The 17,954-nt window shown below is 38.0% G+C and overlaps 1 protein-coding gene across 1 annotated transcript in view; it reads right to left on the bottom strand.

Annotated features, from left to right (window-relative positions):
* Positions 1-9,402, bottom strand: part of jph3b (junctophilin 3b) — a 49,304-nt gene extending 39,902 nt beyond the window's left edge. The window contains exon 1 of the mRNA XM_087796713.1: positions 8,288-9,402. Within this exon, the coding sequence (XP_087652839.1) occupies positions 8,288-8,669 (382 nt within the window). The 5' untranslated portion in view covers positions 8,670-9,402. The remainder of the gene's footprint in view (positions 1-8,287) is intronic.
* Between the last annotated feature and the right edge of the window lie 8,552 nt (positions 9,403-17,954).

Here is a 17,954-nt window from a genome sequence, read left to right as displayed (position 1 = left end):
AACACAAGATAAGACTTTTTTCACAGTAACGTGTCCTGGGCTACACCAGCGTTTATTCACATACATGATGAGCCCACCTCATGGGCACTTCCCCTAAGCATGTGTGTCTCTGTTCACTCTCACATTGGTGAAGCCCGGCAGGTCCACGTTAAAGTCTCGAGTCAGCTGAGTGAGCCACGTCACTGTGAAGATCAACAAGGCACTTTTGGTAGATCCGCTGGTTGTTGAGGGCAGACAGCTCGTTGATCTTGTTTGTCAGGGAATTGGCGTTCCCCATTGTGATCGTGGGGATCGATTGTCTGTGAAATCTCCGATTGACTGTTAGCTTAGCTTTTATTTTCTTGCCAGCGCTACATCCCTGATAGCGGAACAGAAGATCTATCGGGATATTATGAAGATCTCCAGCACGTGCCATTGACTTCAGTGACAGCAGATCCTCTCTTGAATAAAAAATATGATTCTTTCCATGTTCAAAAGTATCCATCGAAAAAAATTCTAATTAAAATTATTAATAAAACCAGAAAGTTACTGATTGTTGCTGCGGAGCTACTAGAGAGGCTGCCGTTCTCTTCGGCACCTTGTGGCATAATACAACCAGTGTTCAGTGTTGGGAATATTACCTAGTTAAATGTTTTTTCGAAATGTTTCGAATTAACTCATTGGGTAAATTCAAATTTCAAAAATTCAAAATTGTATGCTTATTAAACACTTCTTATAATTAACTGGTTTGTTGTTTCCATTTGTACTTCAAACTCTTACCTTTATAATGATTGCCACAATATATATATCTACAGTTAGCAATTATTATTATTATTATTTATTACAATTATTTTAATATTGAAATGATCTTTCAGTTTTCATCATCATATCAAATTTTGAATCCCTATCTAACAGGATGTATATCAGGACAGCATTTTACCATTGTTGCTTCAGCACTTTGTTGTTGTCTATTCAATCCAAAGTAGCAGCTGGTGATGCAGCTTTCATGGTCCAGGCAGATTCTATTTTTGAAAGCCAGTGGCCACAAAAAAACGGTTTTCCCAATCAATCCCCTCAAAACTTTTTTATAAGAATTTAGGACAAATCCTTGTTTCCTTTTTGTGTTCTCATAACATAAGCGGTTTAGCGCCACAATTTTCTGGTTGCCAGATTGGATGTTTTTTCCATCATTAGGCTCTTTTACAGTGGGTCTTATTAACAAATCTTTAGCAGAAGTAATTTGTTGGTAAAACGTAATCAGCACATTTCAATTCATATTGTGTCTTATGTGAACAATATGCAAATGCATTTAAAAACATGATTTGTAAATAAATGAAATAAATCACATTTAGTTAAATTAGTTGACAATTGGCAGCTTTAAAATCCAGAATATGTTCATGATTGTGAATTATGGATGTGTATCAACTCAATAAATAAACATTCATTCTACATGATGAATGTTTATTGAAAAATAATAATAGAACTTAAGAATATAGGAAAATAATGGGATAATATAACAAAATATGTAAACAATTATCAGGAATATTTTCTGAGGTAGGTTTTCTCAATAATGCTTGCGATGCTCTCGTCACCAGGATATATTTTGGACTGTAAGATCATTCCTCCTGTCGAAAAAGTGTTTCTTTTGTATTTTTTTGCCCCTAGTTTCATGTCAAATCATTCAGATTTGGAATATCTTCAATGTTCTACAAAGGCAAGATTAACGGACCACATGATGATGATGAAGATCACATCTGGTCGAAATTCCAATAGCTTCATTAGCGGTTATGATGATTTGATTGTCTCTACATTTATCGTCTGATCGGATAGTTGTGGATAATTGATGGCATCTGTAACTTCCATGAGTTTTGACTGTCCTGTCACAACTCCACAAAAGAATATAATGTTATCTATATTTTAACCTAGGTGGACAAGATAATCGTCACCTGTTTGTTAGTGATCATTTTCTATTCAATGGCAGAGATTTATGCTTATTTTCATGATGTGTAGTCCTAATAATTTTCGACCAGTAAATGCAACATTATTACAATTATGTTAATAGTGTTAAAGCATCATTATTTAAGTGTTTAGGACAGTGGTAAAAGGGTGTGCGTGATCGGGAAGTAGTCAACTTCTGACTTTCTGTGTGGAGTTTGTATGTTCGCGTGGGTTTACTCTGGGCACCCCTGTTTCCTCCCACAGTCCAAAAACAGACAGAGGTTTATTAGAAACTTTGTGTTTGTGTGCCCAGCGACAGATTGTTTAGGGTGTCCTCGGACAAAACTTTCAACAAGTCCCTGACTAATGATAAAGCCTTTCATGGATTACTATTGCAACGACACATCACAACTAAACTAAACTTACCTATCCATGACAGTATAGATTATCCTGCTGCTAGCACAATTGTAAAGAACCTGTGTGTTTCTGCTTTGATCAGGACATTTTACGCACTGCTTACTTCCACCTCATACTTGTCTTTCTCTGTTTTTAATCTGGGGTCGGGTCGTGGGATCATCAGCTACAGTAAGGAGGTGGAGACTGTTTTCTCCTGCTACATCGTTGTTAGCAGAGCAGATTCTCATGTACGCAGCATTTAACTTGACCATTCAATTATTTATTGCTCCTGATGATAAGGTTCCAGGGTTGAGTCAGAATTTGGGTGACTTAGGTCAGTCTGTCAAACTGAGCCTGAGAAACCTGGGTGTTGAGAAAAATCTCTAAACGTGGGAAAATGTTGTCACAACACGATCTGGAGCTTGTAATCCATGCATTTGTGTCTTCTTGTTTAGACTATTGTAACAGTTTATTTCCGTGCCTAAACAAGAAGAAGCTGTCTCGCCTGCAGTTGATACAAAACTCACATTTCCCTGATCCTTAAAACTCTTCACTGGCTGCCAGTTTCTTTCAGGATCAACTTTAAAATTCTGGTTCTTACTTTCAGATCTATTCATGGTCAAGCTCCTCCTTCCATCAGTGATCTGATCCAGCCTTACACCCCAGCTAGGGCTCTTAGTTCTGTGGATCAGAATCTACTCTATCTCTATCTCTAGTAAGCGCTTTGTGAGCCATAGTGGCTTCTGAAATGCTTCTTGTTTTTGAAATGCAGCAAAGAAAACTTTTTTAATGTTGTGCTTGATCCAATATGCGTTTTTGGCTGTTATCTTCCGATGACCGTGAATAAACAGTAACCTATTGTTTAAGGCTACAATTTATTGTATCTTCTCCCTGTAAGCCGAAATCAGAAATTAATGTTGTATAAAATCGATTGATCTTCATCTTCAGTTCTTTTGGAGCATGTTGTATGACAGATGACGTTGAAGTTCTGTGCCAGATGGATTGAACTGTCGGGCAGTTTTGGTCTTTTAACTATTGTTAACTTAAAACAATTAAACAAAGTTGTAAAATATTCAGCCTCATGTTATACGAGCAGAACTAAAATATGTTTTAGGGAAATATTCCTTACACTTTTACTATAGGCCTCAGGTCTAAGTTGTGTGGATAGGTCCGTCCGCACCGACACTTTTCACAATGCAACAAAATATTTAAAGAGAAAGCTTTTAAAATCTGTCTTATTATCTATCACATAATATGACAATATATTTGTCAGTCATTTATTACGTTAAACAGTGATTTGATTTTTTTTTTAAATTTAAGGCCCACCCACAATTTTTCCGGCCCATCTAAAACTATTTATCTAAACTGCAATCCTGGCGCGGTGCCTGGACTATGCTGAACCCATATCAGCTCATTCCTTCAAATCCCAGCTCCAACGGGTGTAGACCTAATACTCATTAATTACATGAGTATTAGGTCTACATACATCTTAATACATTAAGTAAGTAAGTAAGACATTTATATTTATAGAGCGCTTCTAGAGAGGTGCCACTTGATCCAGTATTTCAACACAATGAGTAGTGAAACAGTGAATCAAACTGTCCACATTAAAGAAAAGAGAAAAGAGGGTCAAATATAGCAGAAAAACTGTCTGAGATGATGAGACTGTCATCGGCTGAGATGACGCGCCTCTGAGACCTAACTTATGTTCAGGGATGAAGTCCAGGTCAAACAAGGCAAGATAATGATCACTCAGATGGACATCATGTTCAGATACATACAAAATGTCCAGGCCAAGATTAAAAACTAAGTCTAAAGTGTGTTTGATGAGTTGGTTCAGAAACATGTTAAGCAGAGCAAGATGTGATGTCATCAATATGAAGATTAAAGTCTCCAAGAATAAGAACAGATTCCATTTGATTAATGGAAGATAAAACATCACTAAAGTCTTTCAAGAACACCGCAGCAGGAACAGGCGGGCGGTAGTTTGACAGTCTAAAAACAACAGCCAGACCTCCCCCACGACCAGGACAGTGCTCCCTACTGGACAGAGTTTGTTCAGATGAATAAACTCTTTCTCTCTCTGCAAAGTCTCAGACAGACACAATAAATCCAACTTTTCTCTTGTGAAGAGATCATTCAGAGAAAGGGATTTATTTGTAATGGAGCGAACATTCAAAAGTCCCACGTTCAGCACCGATGATGTCACTGATGACGCAGAGAATGTTATTGTATCTATACAACTTGAATTATTTTGGAGAAAAAAATATTTTGACAAATTCTAAATCAAAATAGAGACTGGAGAAAAGCATTAACATGGACATCTAGGTCAGTTTCATCGTGGTAGAAAGTGGAGGGGAAATAAACAGTGTTGTAATCAGACTCGCACAAACACACACAAACACACGCACGGTAATGAAATTTGCCTCTCAATGTGATAAACTGGATCCATCACTGTAATGACTTATCTCTATGTATGTGTGTGCATGCAAATGTGTGTGGTGTGTGTGTTACTGTTTGATGATCAGTCTGCTCAGCTCCTTTTCTCAGAAAACACCATTAGCCCCGGAAGGCTAAACAAGCCAATCAGAGTCAGATAGAGCCACCTTTCGTGGCCCAAAAGGTAGGTGAGGTAGTAGGTCTCTTGTGACGTGCTGAGCGAAGGTGGACGCAGAGAGAGAGGTGGGAGGAATACAAGAGGAAGATGAAAATATCAGAGGAGAGTTTTCAGCTGCAGCTTTATTATTATTATTATTTTTTATTGGACTTTATTATTTTTGTTGTAAAAAGGGTAGGTTATCAAACATTTTGTGAGTTTTTTAGTGATATTTTTATTTTCTTGTACAGCACTTTGTGTTGACTGCTGTTGTTTTAAAGTGCTCATAAATAAAGTTGAGTTGAGTCGAGACAAATATTTGTAGTAATTGTTAAGTCAACAACAAGAAGGGCCATGTAGAAATCATCACATTTTTTAAGCAAAATGTAACCATTTCACAGATAAAAAGGGTGATTTAGGATGACCATGTTAAAGCAATCATCAACGCTTAAATTACCAAATCTATTGAAAATAGATCTAATATATAAATAATCACACACACACCTCAGTGAAGTTTTGGACGTTTCCAAAATATTCTAACCTCTCAAAGTCTCAATAGTTTATTTCTCAAATTTTCTCAACAGAACCAATCTGGTCCCTGTTCCTAACACCAATCATCAAGTTAACACTTTGTAAAAGACACACACTTAACAAAAAATCCACAGAAAACAATCTCAGTCAGAATTTAAACTATACAACAAGGACTAACTTTAACATTCAAACAGGTAACAATTACTTTTATCAGCCAGGACAAATACTTCCAGAAAAATAGTTCAAACATATAGAGTCAAGCAAAACAAATTCACAGAACAACTAAAGCAACGACTTGATTCAAAAAAAGAGTATTATGTGAGTTAGCAATTCTTTAACCAAGACAGTATAATTATCATTCACACGGGTTAAGCAACGTCTGTAAAATAATCATTTTTACTGACATTACCTAGAGAAACAGATCAAAAAAGGAGGGCAATTACTGAAAGAGAAAGCTAGTGTAACCAAGCGTTATTTGTTTAGAGAAGATCAAGTGGACAACCGTTTATTTTCTTCTGTTTCTCTCCCCAACGGAATTATTATATTACACATCACAGACATGGCACATTCGCACAGGATTACAACTCAGACATTCTCCGTAATTATTACAAATTACTAGAGGTCCACAGGTAATACTTATCCCGTGCAAACCGGACATTACAAAAGACTTAACTCTGTCCAACAATGAGCCTGATATAGCTGGTTTCACTTTAATGTGTTAAAATGTTTGCCTAGAAAAAAATATACCTTCCTGTATTGGTCACCTATGCCCACTCATTAATTTTAGGTACTGACCAATACAAAATTCTGAAAGCAACTATGTTCATTATGATTTGTTTACTTAATCAGTAATTTCACTTTAAATCTTGATTTAACTTAAAAAGCCACACACACTTTACTTATACTACACACACTTACCTTTTTCTAAGTTAAGTTTATTGTTTTGTTACGGATTTTGTACACAAAAGAAAACATAAGGATTTTGATCTATGTGTTTTATACATCTGGTTTACAGGTTGGATCTTTTCATTCCGTAACATTTAATTTACAAACTCTTGCTATGTGACCTGGTTTTTGGCAAATAAAACAGTTTCCATATTTATTGTCTTCTTCTCTTTGTGTTCTTCCTTTCCCACTTTTTGGGTATTTCTACATGAGTAGTTGCCTATAATTCGAGGACAGCCTCTGCTTTGTCAGGACATTTGTTTATCACCATCTTCAATTTTCGAACGATCTTCAACGAAAATTTCTATTTTATTTTGTCATTTCTCATTTTCTCTGCATGTCTAGCATAGTCAAAAATTCATCAATGTTTTCGCTGCCGAGTGTATGGATTTACTGTATTTATGTCACAAATTCTAATTTCACTGTTTTTATCAGTCTGAAGTACCCAGATTGTGTTTTGTCCATCTTAACCTGGTCCAGCAATTTATATCATTGGAAAGAGTCGTTCTGTGTTTTCCATATCAGACAGATTTATTTTTCTTCAATGGTGGTTGAAGCACAGCATTTACTGCCTGTGTCATTCCTTTTGTCAGTGCAGTGACAAGGTCAAAAGTCATTGTCTCATTAAACAGTTTCAATAACAAATCGTCACTTAATTGGTTGTTCTTTAGTTTTAGGCAACTATGGTCATATTGTAATCAAGGCCGATTTCAGATGTTCTGCTCCTCCACCAGCCTCTGAATGCAGTGGCTGGATTTTCTGTTGTATATTTTGATTTAGCTGTACTGAACACCCTACTTCCAGGGTCTCTTCATTTTTCTCTTCTGCTGGCTTTCATTTTCAATTTTTTTCACATTTTTATCTCCTTTGTTTTTTTTATAGTATTGATTTACTGAGCTCATCGTGTTTTGTTTTTTTTTTGTCTAATTTCCCAGTAAATCCATATTCGTTCTTCCATTTTTAAACATCTAATTGTTCCTGGTTTACGCAATTCAATTATTTACCATCCCCCTCTACAGGTGCACCTTTGCTATTTTTTATTAGAGTTTTATTTGCAAGGATTTTTAAAACGCCCTGCAAATTGTTAGGTCTATGGTCCCCAACCATTCATACAGTGTGGAATTTTGTGTACTCATCTTACCAAATCTGAAATCTCCTTGTTTCCGTTGATTCTGTCACTCTGGTCGACAAGAGTTCCACGTCCAGTCACTGGCCTCCTCAGTCAGAGAGCAAGCTGTCTGTTTTCCTTCTGTCGATCAGAGATCTTGGAATCCGGCTCGAAGGACCAATTATGTCAGATATTGGCTCAAAGACACATTTTAATTGTAATTACAAGAGAAATGTCCAGCAGAGTTTCCAGTTCTGTGTCCCAATCTTTTCTTAAACAATGATGTGCTAGGTTGCTACTTTATGCCTCCCAACTACACAAGCTGTAAAATTGTTTTACTCCAAAGGTTTCACACAATAACCCACTTGGATAATTTATACTATCAAGGGCACAGGTGGCGTTAACTCCTTAGAGTCTAGTTACTGGCACAGAGACCTCTCCCAAAAATTGCTTTAAAGCAGACAAACAATGCCAGCATTGGTACAAATATTATACTGTTATATGTGGTTCAGTAAAGTTGGTAAACATACTTTAACACTTTTCCATCACCTATGCACACACAAAGACAAGAGCCTGGTCCTTTCATGGTTTCTCTTTCACAGAGACTTGTTCTGTTCTTGATATATAAGAACATGCAACAGGAGAACTTAAGTCTACTGTTGGTAGCAAAGTCCGGTCAAGACTTTCGTTGAATTTTCCATCTGGATCGCTTGTTGTTTACCACAAAAGTGTGTAATGACTTTATTACCCCCTTTGTGGTACACAAAAAAGAGGAAAATGATGCATTAACTTACCTCCATCCGAATATGTCTCTGTCCCGTATCCGTCCTGCAGCCCGTTGTTCCAAGTTCCTTCGTACTTCCCACTCATGCCTGTGCTCTCCCGTACACCGTAGCGTCCCTTAAACCCGTGCGTCCACTCTCCCTTGTACACCCACCGGACCTTGTTCTCCACACCCACCCCATGTCTTTTGCCCTGACCCCAGGTGCCCTGATAAGTGTTCCCGCTGGGCCAGGTATAGACCCCCAGCGCCTCAAAGCCGTGAGCCCAGGAACCACAGTACTCGCCCTGGCCCTTCGGTCCCGTGCAGATCCCATGGCCGTGCGCCTTGCCATCCTCCCACCCTCCACAGTAAGACCCCCCATCGTCAAAGTTGAACCTGCCGCCAGTGGACATGCATGAAACTGTCTTTGCGATTCCTCTGAAGCCGCGACAAAAAGAAAAGAAAACACAAAAGGGAGAAAGAAGACAGACAGCTTGATTGTGTTCAGGTGAAGGGTGAGGAGGAGGAGGAAGGGAGAGGACTGGATCCAACAGTTGCCACCTGATGTTTTCAGGAGAAGAAGAGTCGGTGGAAAAAAGGTGATGAGCCAACTATGTGGGTGTAGGAGTTGCTCGTGTGAGTTTACACCATCATTCCTGTGGGTTCTTCGCACCGACCCAATCCTTGAAGATCGGTGAGCGAGGACTGGGGGCCCAGTGCTGCCATCATCCACCACTGCCCGTGAACACTCTTCTACCTGCGCACGCCTCCACCTCGACAGCCCGGAAGTTTAATCCATCCAGACATGCATGGTTTCGACCATAAGCAGATCACCGGCACGATGTGCGGGCAACACTCCTTCTGACGATAGAAGACTACCTTGAGTCCAACTGCGGCTCACAATTAGGGCTTCACCATCTCCTGCTCCAAACAAGGTGAACCCACTCTCAAAGAAGACTGAAGGAGCTGAAAAAACAATTGATTGAATCCCTCCATGCTCTTGAGTCCATCTGCAGCTCTAATCCACTGCATCCATAAGGGGTTTATCCCGAGTTGGTGTCGTCTTTAGTGGAGCGTTTGCTGTTATTCTCCTCCATCTCTGAGGTCGCTTAGCGTCTACTCGACATTTCTTCTCACAGCTGCTGACGCACTACCGGCCTCCCGCTGTCGGTTGCACAATCTCCTTCTATAACTGTGGATGTGTGTGTGTGTGTGTGTGTGTGTCTGAGAAAATCTGCTCTAGAGACGACTGTAGGCGAGCGTCGCTCCCCCCTCCTTCACACAATCCAGCTCTTAAAGGGACAGACATGCAGTTTCCTTTTCACTTTAAGGTACTCTCATCATTGACATCGAAAATATAAGAAAGACTGATTTTTATGACCATGAACATTTTATTTTATTTTGAACTCATTATATTTTCGCACAATCTATAACTTATTTTGATCCTGTTTTGAGTTGAAATTCTATTCATAAGAGGGTATTTTTTTTGTATCTTTCTCTTTTTTGTTTCCAGTACAGAATACAATAATGAAACAACACAGAGTATGAACGTCTATCTGTCGTGCTGCACTCCTCCTGCTGTCCTCAGTTAAACCAATTTAAACTTAGATTAGAGTAATGAAGTCAGAGCAAGCCGAGATTAGACGCTAGAGCCACCAAACACACAATAGCACACAGAGTGGGGAGGGTTGCGAAGGAGGGGGGAGGGGCATAACACAGGTGAGGCCACAGTCTGGGGACGGCAGAGATCAACAAGGTTAAGGTCAATAAATTTGCTGTTTGATTTTAATTTGGTAATATTTTTTATAATTTCTTTTTTTTTTAATCTTCAAGGTGTGTAACTGCTGGTGGTGTAAAAGTTGCTCTTGTCCTTTCTTTCTGTGTTCTAATTTCCGCTACTGCAACCAGTTCTCCGTTTGACTAATTAATTTAAAGTGAAAATATAGAGTGAAAAAAATTGCAATATGTGTGTGAATGGCTGGGCAGAGGTCTGCACTCTCTGAGTTCTTTTCTAGTATTGAGTTAAACTTACGAGAAAAACATGTAATAAGAGAGCTTTACGTTTTACTTAAGTGAGGAACTCTCACTCTCCCCAGTGTTTTTGAAAGGTTAATAAAGATTTTATAGTTGTTCTCTTTTCTCTCTCAAAGCCAGCCAAACTCGTCAGAGAACCACCATCTCTCTCTGTCTGCAGCGACAAAAAGGTAAATCTTCTCATCCACTTCCTCTTCTTGTCATCATCCATCTCTGCCTCTTTTTCATCAGCATGACGTTGACGCTCCGCATGACAAAATCTCATGACTTGTTCATGAGTCTTGGGTCCTATAGTTAAAATAAAAATAAAGGCTGTAGCAGAGAGGAGGGTGAGGGAGAAGGAGAGACACTAATTCTCATCCATCTCTTCTATTATTCATCAGCATCTTCTCGTCCCTTCTTCATCTAGCTGATGGAGGCAAAATGGGTCAGAGAAGAAGGCTGGTGTGTCCAGTGACGATCACACTCTTTCATCTGGCGTCTTCCTCCACTTGTTGCAGAGCGACAATGAAAACACTGAGCCTAACAGGGAATTCCTTCACCGTCTAAATATTATTGTTTGTATAAGTCATTCAAAAATAATAATTTAGAAGCAGAAGCGGTTTCAACTAGCTATGTTTCAGGTGTACAGGACTCATATATCCCAAAATAGGTGCAAGAAAACCATCTGAAAACAGTGGGTCTATTTCATGAAGCATGAGCAATTTGTGTGTAAAATGTGAGCAGTGGGAAATTTACATGTGACGTGATTTTTGTTTACGGATGTGACGTAATTTGATGAAGAAGATTTTCTGACAATAAATGTACATAGATAATTCTCAACAATAAACATTATTTGGATTTTAAACCTGATATATCTAATAGGGATAGACTGATAATCGGCATTATGAGGCATATCGGCTCCAGGAGCAATGGATTTGGGGTGACTCTGAGGCGCATGTGAAATACAATATAATATCTTTCTGGCCTTCCCCTGATGATCTGAAAAAGTCTCTAAATTTGTGGATAGTCACTTTTTAGAAATCTAGCAAGAAAGTCATTTGAGATGCTGCTGACGCTGGGAACTCAAGAAAACAGGATTTTTTGTTGTTGTTGTTATTTTAAAATAAATGTGGATGTTCTATGATGATTAAACATTTGATGCCAATATATTAACTTTTACTGGAAATTAATATCGGCTCCAAATATCGGTTATCGGCCCTGAAAAAAAATATCGGTGTATAGCTCATTGTTGAGCCCGACCCACAGAGCTGGAGGTAGCAGAGCTGAAGATGTTGAGGTTCTCTTTGGGAGGCACGAAGATAGGGTCAGGAATGAGTCAATCAGAAGAACAGCACATGTTGGATGTTTGGGAGATAAGGACAGAGGCCAGAATGAGATGGTTTGGTCATGTTCAGAGGAGGGATAGTGAGTATATTGGTAGAAGAATGCTGGGGTTGGAACTGCCAGGCAGGAGGTCTAGAGGAAGACCAACGAGAAGGTTTATGGATGTAGTGAAAGAGGACATGAAGTTGGTTGGTGTGAGAGAGGGGGATACAGAGAACAGGGTCAGATGGAGGAGGTTTATTCGCTGTGGCGACCCCTGAAGGGAGCAGCCGAAAGGAAAAGAAGAAGAAGATAACAAGCCCATCATCGTGCAGTGTAGTGGAATATTTTAAAATAATAATATAAAAATTAATAATGAAAATAATAAATCGTTTTATAATGTAATTAGTTTATTAAACCCAGAGTAAACCGATATGGAGGGAAACTGCTGATAGGAACTAATGATTAAGACACCCATCAGGGATACTACAAAACAACTAAAAACACAAAAATTATGAAATAGATAAAAGCAAGCTTGTAAAATAAATCACAACAAATATTTGATCTTGTTGCATTGACACTTCAGCATATGACAAAGCAGTGTACAGCCTTTCTGGCCCCATTTCTTTTTTTCTCTTTTTTTTTATTGATCACTTCTGCTTCCTGAAATACGTTTACAGTAGAGCGTTACTTGGGTGTTACTTTGATTCAAGTTATTTCCACTTATCCTTTGTTCATGTCACCTATTTTCTTCCGGCGCCTGATTTCCTAAAAGCTTGTTGAGTAAATTACATTAAAGAAACACTAGATCGAACAAAAGGTGAGGTTTGTGTTGAAGTTTACATGCAAACAGTGTTGAGTACTAAACAATTATATAAACAATCCGTAACATTAGTCAGAAAAATATTCAAATACATAAGAGGTTCTGTCATTAATGTAATTTTAGGTAGGTAGGTAGAACTTTATTTCAAATTGTCTTTCCAATCAGACACAGCAATACAGACGATTATTCATGAAAATAAAAATAAGAACAACAACACAGAGAAATAAAAATAAAGAACAAGATGACACAATCTAAGTCTAAATTTAAAGAACATAGATCAAATACAAAGGATACAAAGATTAACATAAAATAGAATGTCAAGACACTTTCACTCCACTCCTGCCCCCAAACTCAGAATTGTACAATCTAATAGCCCAAAGAATGAATGAGTCCTTGAGTCTATTAGTGTTGCATCTGGGAAGGACCATTCGTGCTCCATCTGCTTCTCTGCTTACTGATGACAGTGTTCAGAAGATGACTGTCATCATCCATGATGGACAGTTGTTTGTCGAGTGATCTCCACTCAGCAACTGTTACCAGTGAGTCCAGCTTCGTCTTCGCTGTTGTCCCTGATTCATGCAACAATGGCAGTGTCGTCAGCATATTTCTGGACAAGACTCAGCTCGGAGTGAAGAGGAGAGGGGCCAGTTCTGTCCCCTGAGGTGCTCCTGTACTGCACACCACAGTGTCGGACATGATGTCCTTCAGCCTGACATACTGTGGTCATTCAGTAAGATGGTCCGAAATCCAGGAGACCAGACCAGGGTCCACATGCATCCGTGTCAATTTGTCCTGGAGCAGAGAGTAATAATTTGTGTATGCTATAAAAAGTGAACATTCTGATTCGATTACGTTATGCTCACCAACTCTCGCTTTAAAGTAGATGTTATAAATATTAAACTATAAGATATAAAGATTCATTCAAAATACGAGTGTGTTCAGAGATTAAAAAAAAAACATTTCAAATGCATAAATATATTACAAACTCCACGAATATTGATCAGTCAAATAATACTGAAATTTGAAAAGATTAAGTTTTAACTTTCTTTACTTTTCTTTTTTTCAGTGCCTAGACACAGTGGATGATTGGCAGGACGTATCAAGTGGTTTCGAGGCTCAGTGGAACTTCCCAAATTGCCTGGGTGCTCTGGATGGAAAACACATAAACATTCGCCCACCACACAGAACCGGATCGATGCATTACAATTACAAACACGCCTTTTCATTGTGATAATAGCACTGGTTGACAGCTCGTACAAGTTTCTGTACGTGGATGTTGGTTGTAATGGACGAATTTCTGATGGTGGGGTGTTTCATGGATGCAAACTCGAACGTGGCCTGTTTAACAGAACAACCAACATCCCTGCACCATTCCCAGGAAATGACAAACTGTCTCCGTACTGCATTTTTGCTGATGAGGCCTTTCTAGTGACGGAGTATCTGTTGAAACCGTACGCAAACCGCAGACCGGACTGAAGGCAGTGGTGTCTACACGGCAGACATTGTGGACAAGGAAGGACCAGACATTGGTATTGTTGAAGGAAGATGGAGGCAAAACCCTGCCTTACAACAAGCAACCCTGCCGCGGGCAAACAATGCAACAACAAGATCAGGGATGAGCGATGCTGTTACTTCATGTCTGAGTCTGGCACAGTGCATTTTCAATGGAGCAAGATTCAAAAATTCAATAATAATAATAATATTAAATTATTAAATGAATAATAATAATCAATATAATGTACTCTGGATGCATGTAAGTAAGTAAGTAAGTAAGTAATTTTTATTTATATAGCGCTTTTTCAGACCAGGGTAACAAAGCGCTTAAACAATCAAAACAATACTCAATTAAATATATACTTAAAAGGTCAAGATAACACAGAGAACAACACGGGAGTTCCAGAGAATCAAGGAAAGCCTGCACAAATGTGTCTTAATATGTTTCTTGAATGAGTCAGTAGTTCTTGTTTTCAGATATAGAGTGAAGATCCTAAATCCCAGGACGATTATTGCAATTGTCATGAATGAGAATATGTACACATCCACAACATTATCCACATCCAATGCAGCAAGACACAAGAGTCTCCACACGAACATCCAGGGTGTAGCAGGACATGAAGGTCCCGTCCGGGCATGTACGTTCACCAGAACCCGTACACCGTGTTGAAAACTCTCTGTCAATGACATCGTGAACCAATAGATTGTCATTAGTGTGTGGATTTACAAGACTGTCACTTCTCACATAGTAGTGTCACAGTCTATAAAAACCCAGTTTATCTTGACTTTCATGAAACACATTATGAAACATCCTGTTACGTACAAACTGTCTCAGGTTTCTCAGGCTCAACTCATTGTTTAGTTACAGAATGATCTTTAGTTATCCTCCTATAACGTCTCAACACCATGTCTAACTTGCGTCTCTGACCTTTATTAGCCATCATGTATCATTCTGTACCGGTCAATGGTTGAACTTTTTCTTGAAGACATTAAGTGTTGCTGAATGTTTGACATCCTTTTCTAGTACATTCTATTGTTTAACACCTGTGACCGATATGGAAACGGATTTTAAAGTAGTCGGTATGCTAATTTGTCTGAAATTCATATTTCCTCTCAGATTCTGTTATTTTCTTTTCATGAAAGATCCTTTACACATTACGAGGAAAGGCATTTGTTTGCGGCCTTGTACATCATTAGTACAGTCCGATAATGTATCAAGTCATGTAGTTTAAGGATGTTGGATTTGATATATAATTGATTTGTGTGTGTTCTGTAGCTGCCATAATGTAACACTTTTGTTACATCCTTTTTTCCTGTATAACATGTATTTGGTTTCCCCTAGAGTTAATGATATTTTATTTATATTAAACCATAAGTGTAGCTTGGCCATTTCCTGTTTTACTGTTTCCACGAGTTGTTTCAAGTTACTCCCAGAGCAGAAAATATTGGTATCATCTGCAAAAAGTCTTGATTTCAGAATATTTGAGACTTTGCATATATCATTTATGTATAATATAAATAATTTTGGCCCCAGAACTGAACCCAGTGGGACCCCACAGACTATGTCCAAGCAGGTTGATGTATTGTTAACTATTTTAACATATTGGGATCTCTTGTGTAAGTAGCTCTTGACCCAATCAAGTACTACGCCTCTGGTGCCATATCTATATAGTTTAGCTATTAAAATATATTGGTTAATGGTGACAAATGCTTTTTCCAGGTCCTCCTATTGAGTGTAGTTTTTGGTTGATAGCGTCAGTTATAATTTCCTCAGATTCAGTTAGAGCTAAGGCTGTCGAGTGATTCCTTCTGAATCCATACTGGCAAACCGTCATTAAGTAATTTGTGTTTGTTGATAAAATCATCTAGCCTATTGTTAAATAGCTTCTCTAATATTGAGTGAGAAACTGGGAGCTTTGGTTCATGTCTGTGTTCTTATCAAAGTGGTCCCAATGTAGGGGTGAGACCGGAATGTCCTTGGTTAGCTCCAGCCAGATGTTCACAAAAAAATTATTAAATCTGTTCGTTTTGATTTCTGGGTTCTCTTTCTGCATTTTGTACTTGCAGTAGGGGGGTAACTCGGTTTTAAGGGTTTATTGTCAGTAACATTTCTTAATATCCCATAATATTTGAGTATGCTTCATGTTTTCTGCTAATAAATTTAAGATACTGTTTAGTTTGTTTCTGTGCCTTTTGTATCTAATTTCTGACTGGATCGTCCTAGATTTTTTGAACTGTCTGTACACAGTATTTTTTTTTCCTGTAGGCATTTATTAATGTTTTTGTAAGCCATGGTTTCACCTCCTTTTTCTGATTTGTGTGTCTTTTTTTCACAAGACAGTGTATGCCATAGAGTGTTTTAAGTGTTTAAAACACTAAGTGTGTTAAACTTAAGTGTTCAGTTTGCAGAAAATAATCATATGCATCATTCACATCTGTTTCATTGTAAACATTGTTCCAGCTCTGCCTCAGTAGTTCATTACTCAGTGTATTCAACCCTCCTTCAGTCCTGACCCTAATGTACAGTATGTGTTTTTGTTCTGAGCCTGTCTCACTGTGCATTTCCAGTCATAGATGGCAAAGATTGGTAGGTGGTCACTTATGTCATTTATAAGGAGAACTCTTGCTATGTCATTAACATTTGTGAAAAAAAAATATCAATTAAAGTAGCACTGTGTTTCGAACTCATCAATTCTAATTTATGATTTAGCAAGTCAATATTTATATCGCTACAGATAAGAACTCTTTTGACTTACTTTAGAGAATATTTCACCCATATATTCATTAAAATCTTCTATTTTTGAGTCAGGTGCTCTGTAAACACAGCTTAGAACAATATTTTTACCTTTCGTCAAACAGATTTCTATCGTTACACATCCTAATAAGTTATCAACAGCTTTTGACATGCTTTGTAAAGTCTCATACTTGATGGTATTGTAGATGAACAGAGCCACTCCTCCTCCGCTTTTCCTGTTAACACATACAAGATTATATCCATCCAGGAAAAAATCTTTCCCTTTGTCTTTTTTAATCCATGTTTATGACACCCGGTTATACTGAAGGGTCTTTTGAAGTGATTTAGGTATTCCTTGATGTGGCCGAAGTTGGTGTATAGACCCCTGCTATTAAAGTGAATTAAAGATAGTTTTCCATCCATGTCAATGCTGGCGTTGAATTGTTCTTCACTGTAGTAGTGGCATCTCTCAGACTTGTTATAATAGAACTGATTATCTGGGTCAGTTCTTTCATTCGGGCCAGATAAGGTACGTTTCACATGATGTTGATTTATAATGAGCTCCACACTATTCTGCTCAGCCATCCTTTCAGATAGACCCATCATATTTCAGTCCATGTAAAAACCATTGTACTTTACTGTAGTGTAGTTATGGGGTGTTCGTGCGTCATACCTTAGTCGTTGTACCCAAATCTTCCTTATTCCTGATCTGGATTATTTTGACTTCTGCTGATACTTAGTAAAACATTCGTTTTGAAGTAGATCCTGCAGTTTGCCGTGCAGGTATGTTGTATCTTGTATCTTCTTCATTTCGATTTTTTCCCTTATTTATTTATTAAATGTATAAATATATGCCCACTTTATTGAACGAGTCATTTTAATTTTATTTAATGTGTTTCATTTGTATAATGTATGCACTACAAAAAAACCACTACTGGCAACTAACATTTTCTAATTTCCATGATATTATTGTGGTTTGTTCTTCTTCTTCTTTATTTGAAAAGCAAATTATTGATTAATTAATTATTGTGGTGAAGCCGCTGATTGGCTGAAGCTGTTTAACTAATAATAATGCACAACTGTATAATGCAATACAAACATTCAAGTTCCGAAATAATTCGCTTTTCAAAGTGTTTGTGTTGCAGAGTTAATAAACAGACTTGTAAACAAACTGTAGAATTGTACGCATTGTCCGTATGCAACTGGAATAATCAGCCTAAACACGTTTCCCCATTGTTTTACAAGCCTGTTTACCTTTGAGAACAAAAATCAATAAAGTAGGGTATATCCCAACAGTATTATATTAAG

Source organism: Callionymus lyra, chromosome 8 (genome assembly GCF_982586985.1).
Source record: "Callionymus lyra chromosome 8, fCalLyr1.hap1.1, whole genome shotgun sequence".
Lineage (NCBI taxonomy): Eukaryota > Metazoa > Chordata > Actinopteri > Syngnathiformes > Callionymidae > Callionymus > Callionymus lyra.
The sequence above is the reverse complement of the archived record's forward strand: the minus strand, read 5'-3'. Positions and strand labels throughout refer to the sequence as shown.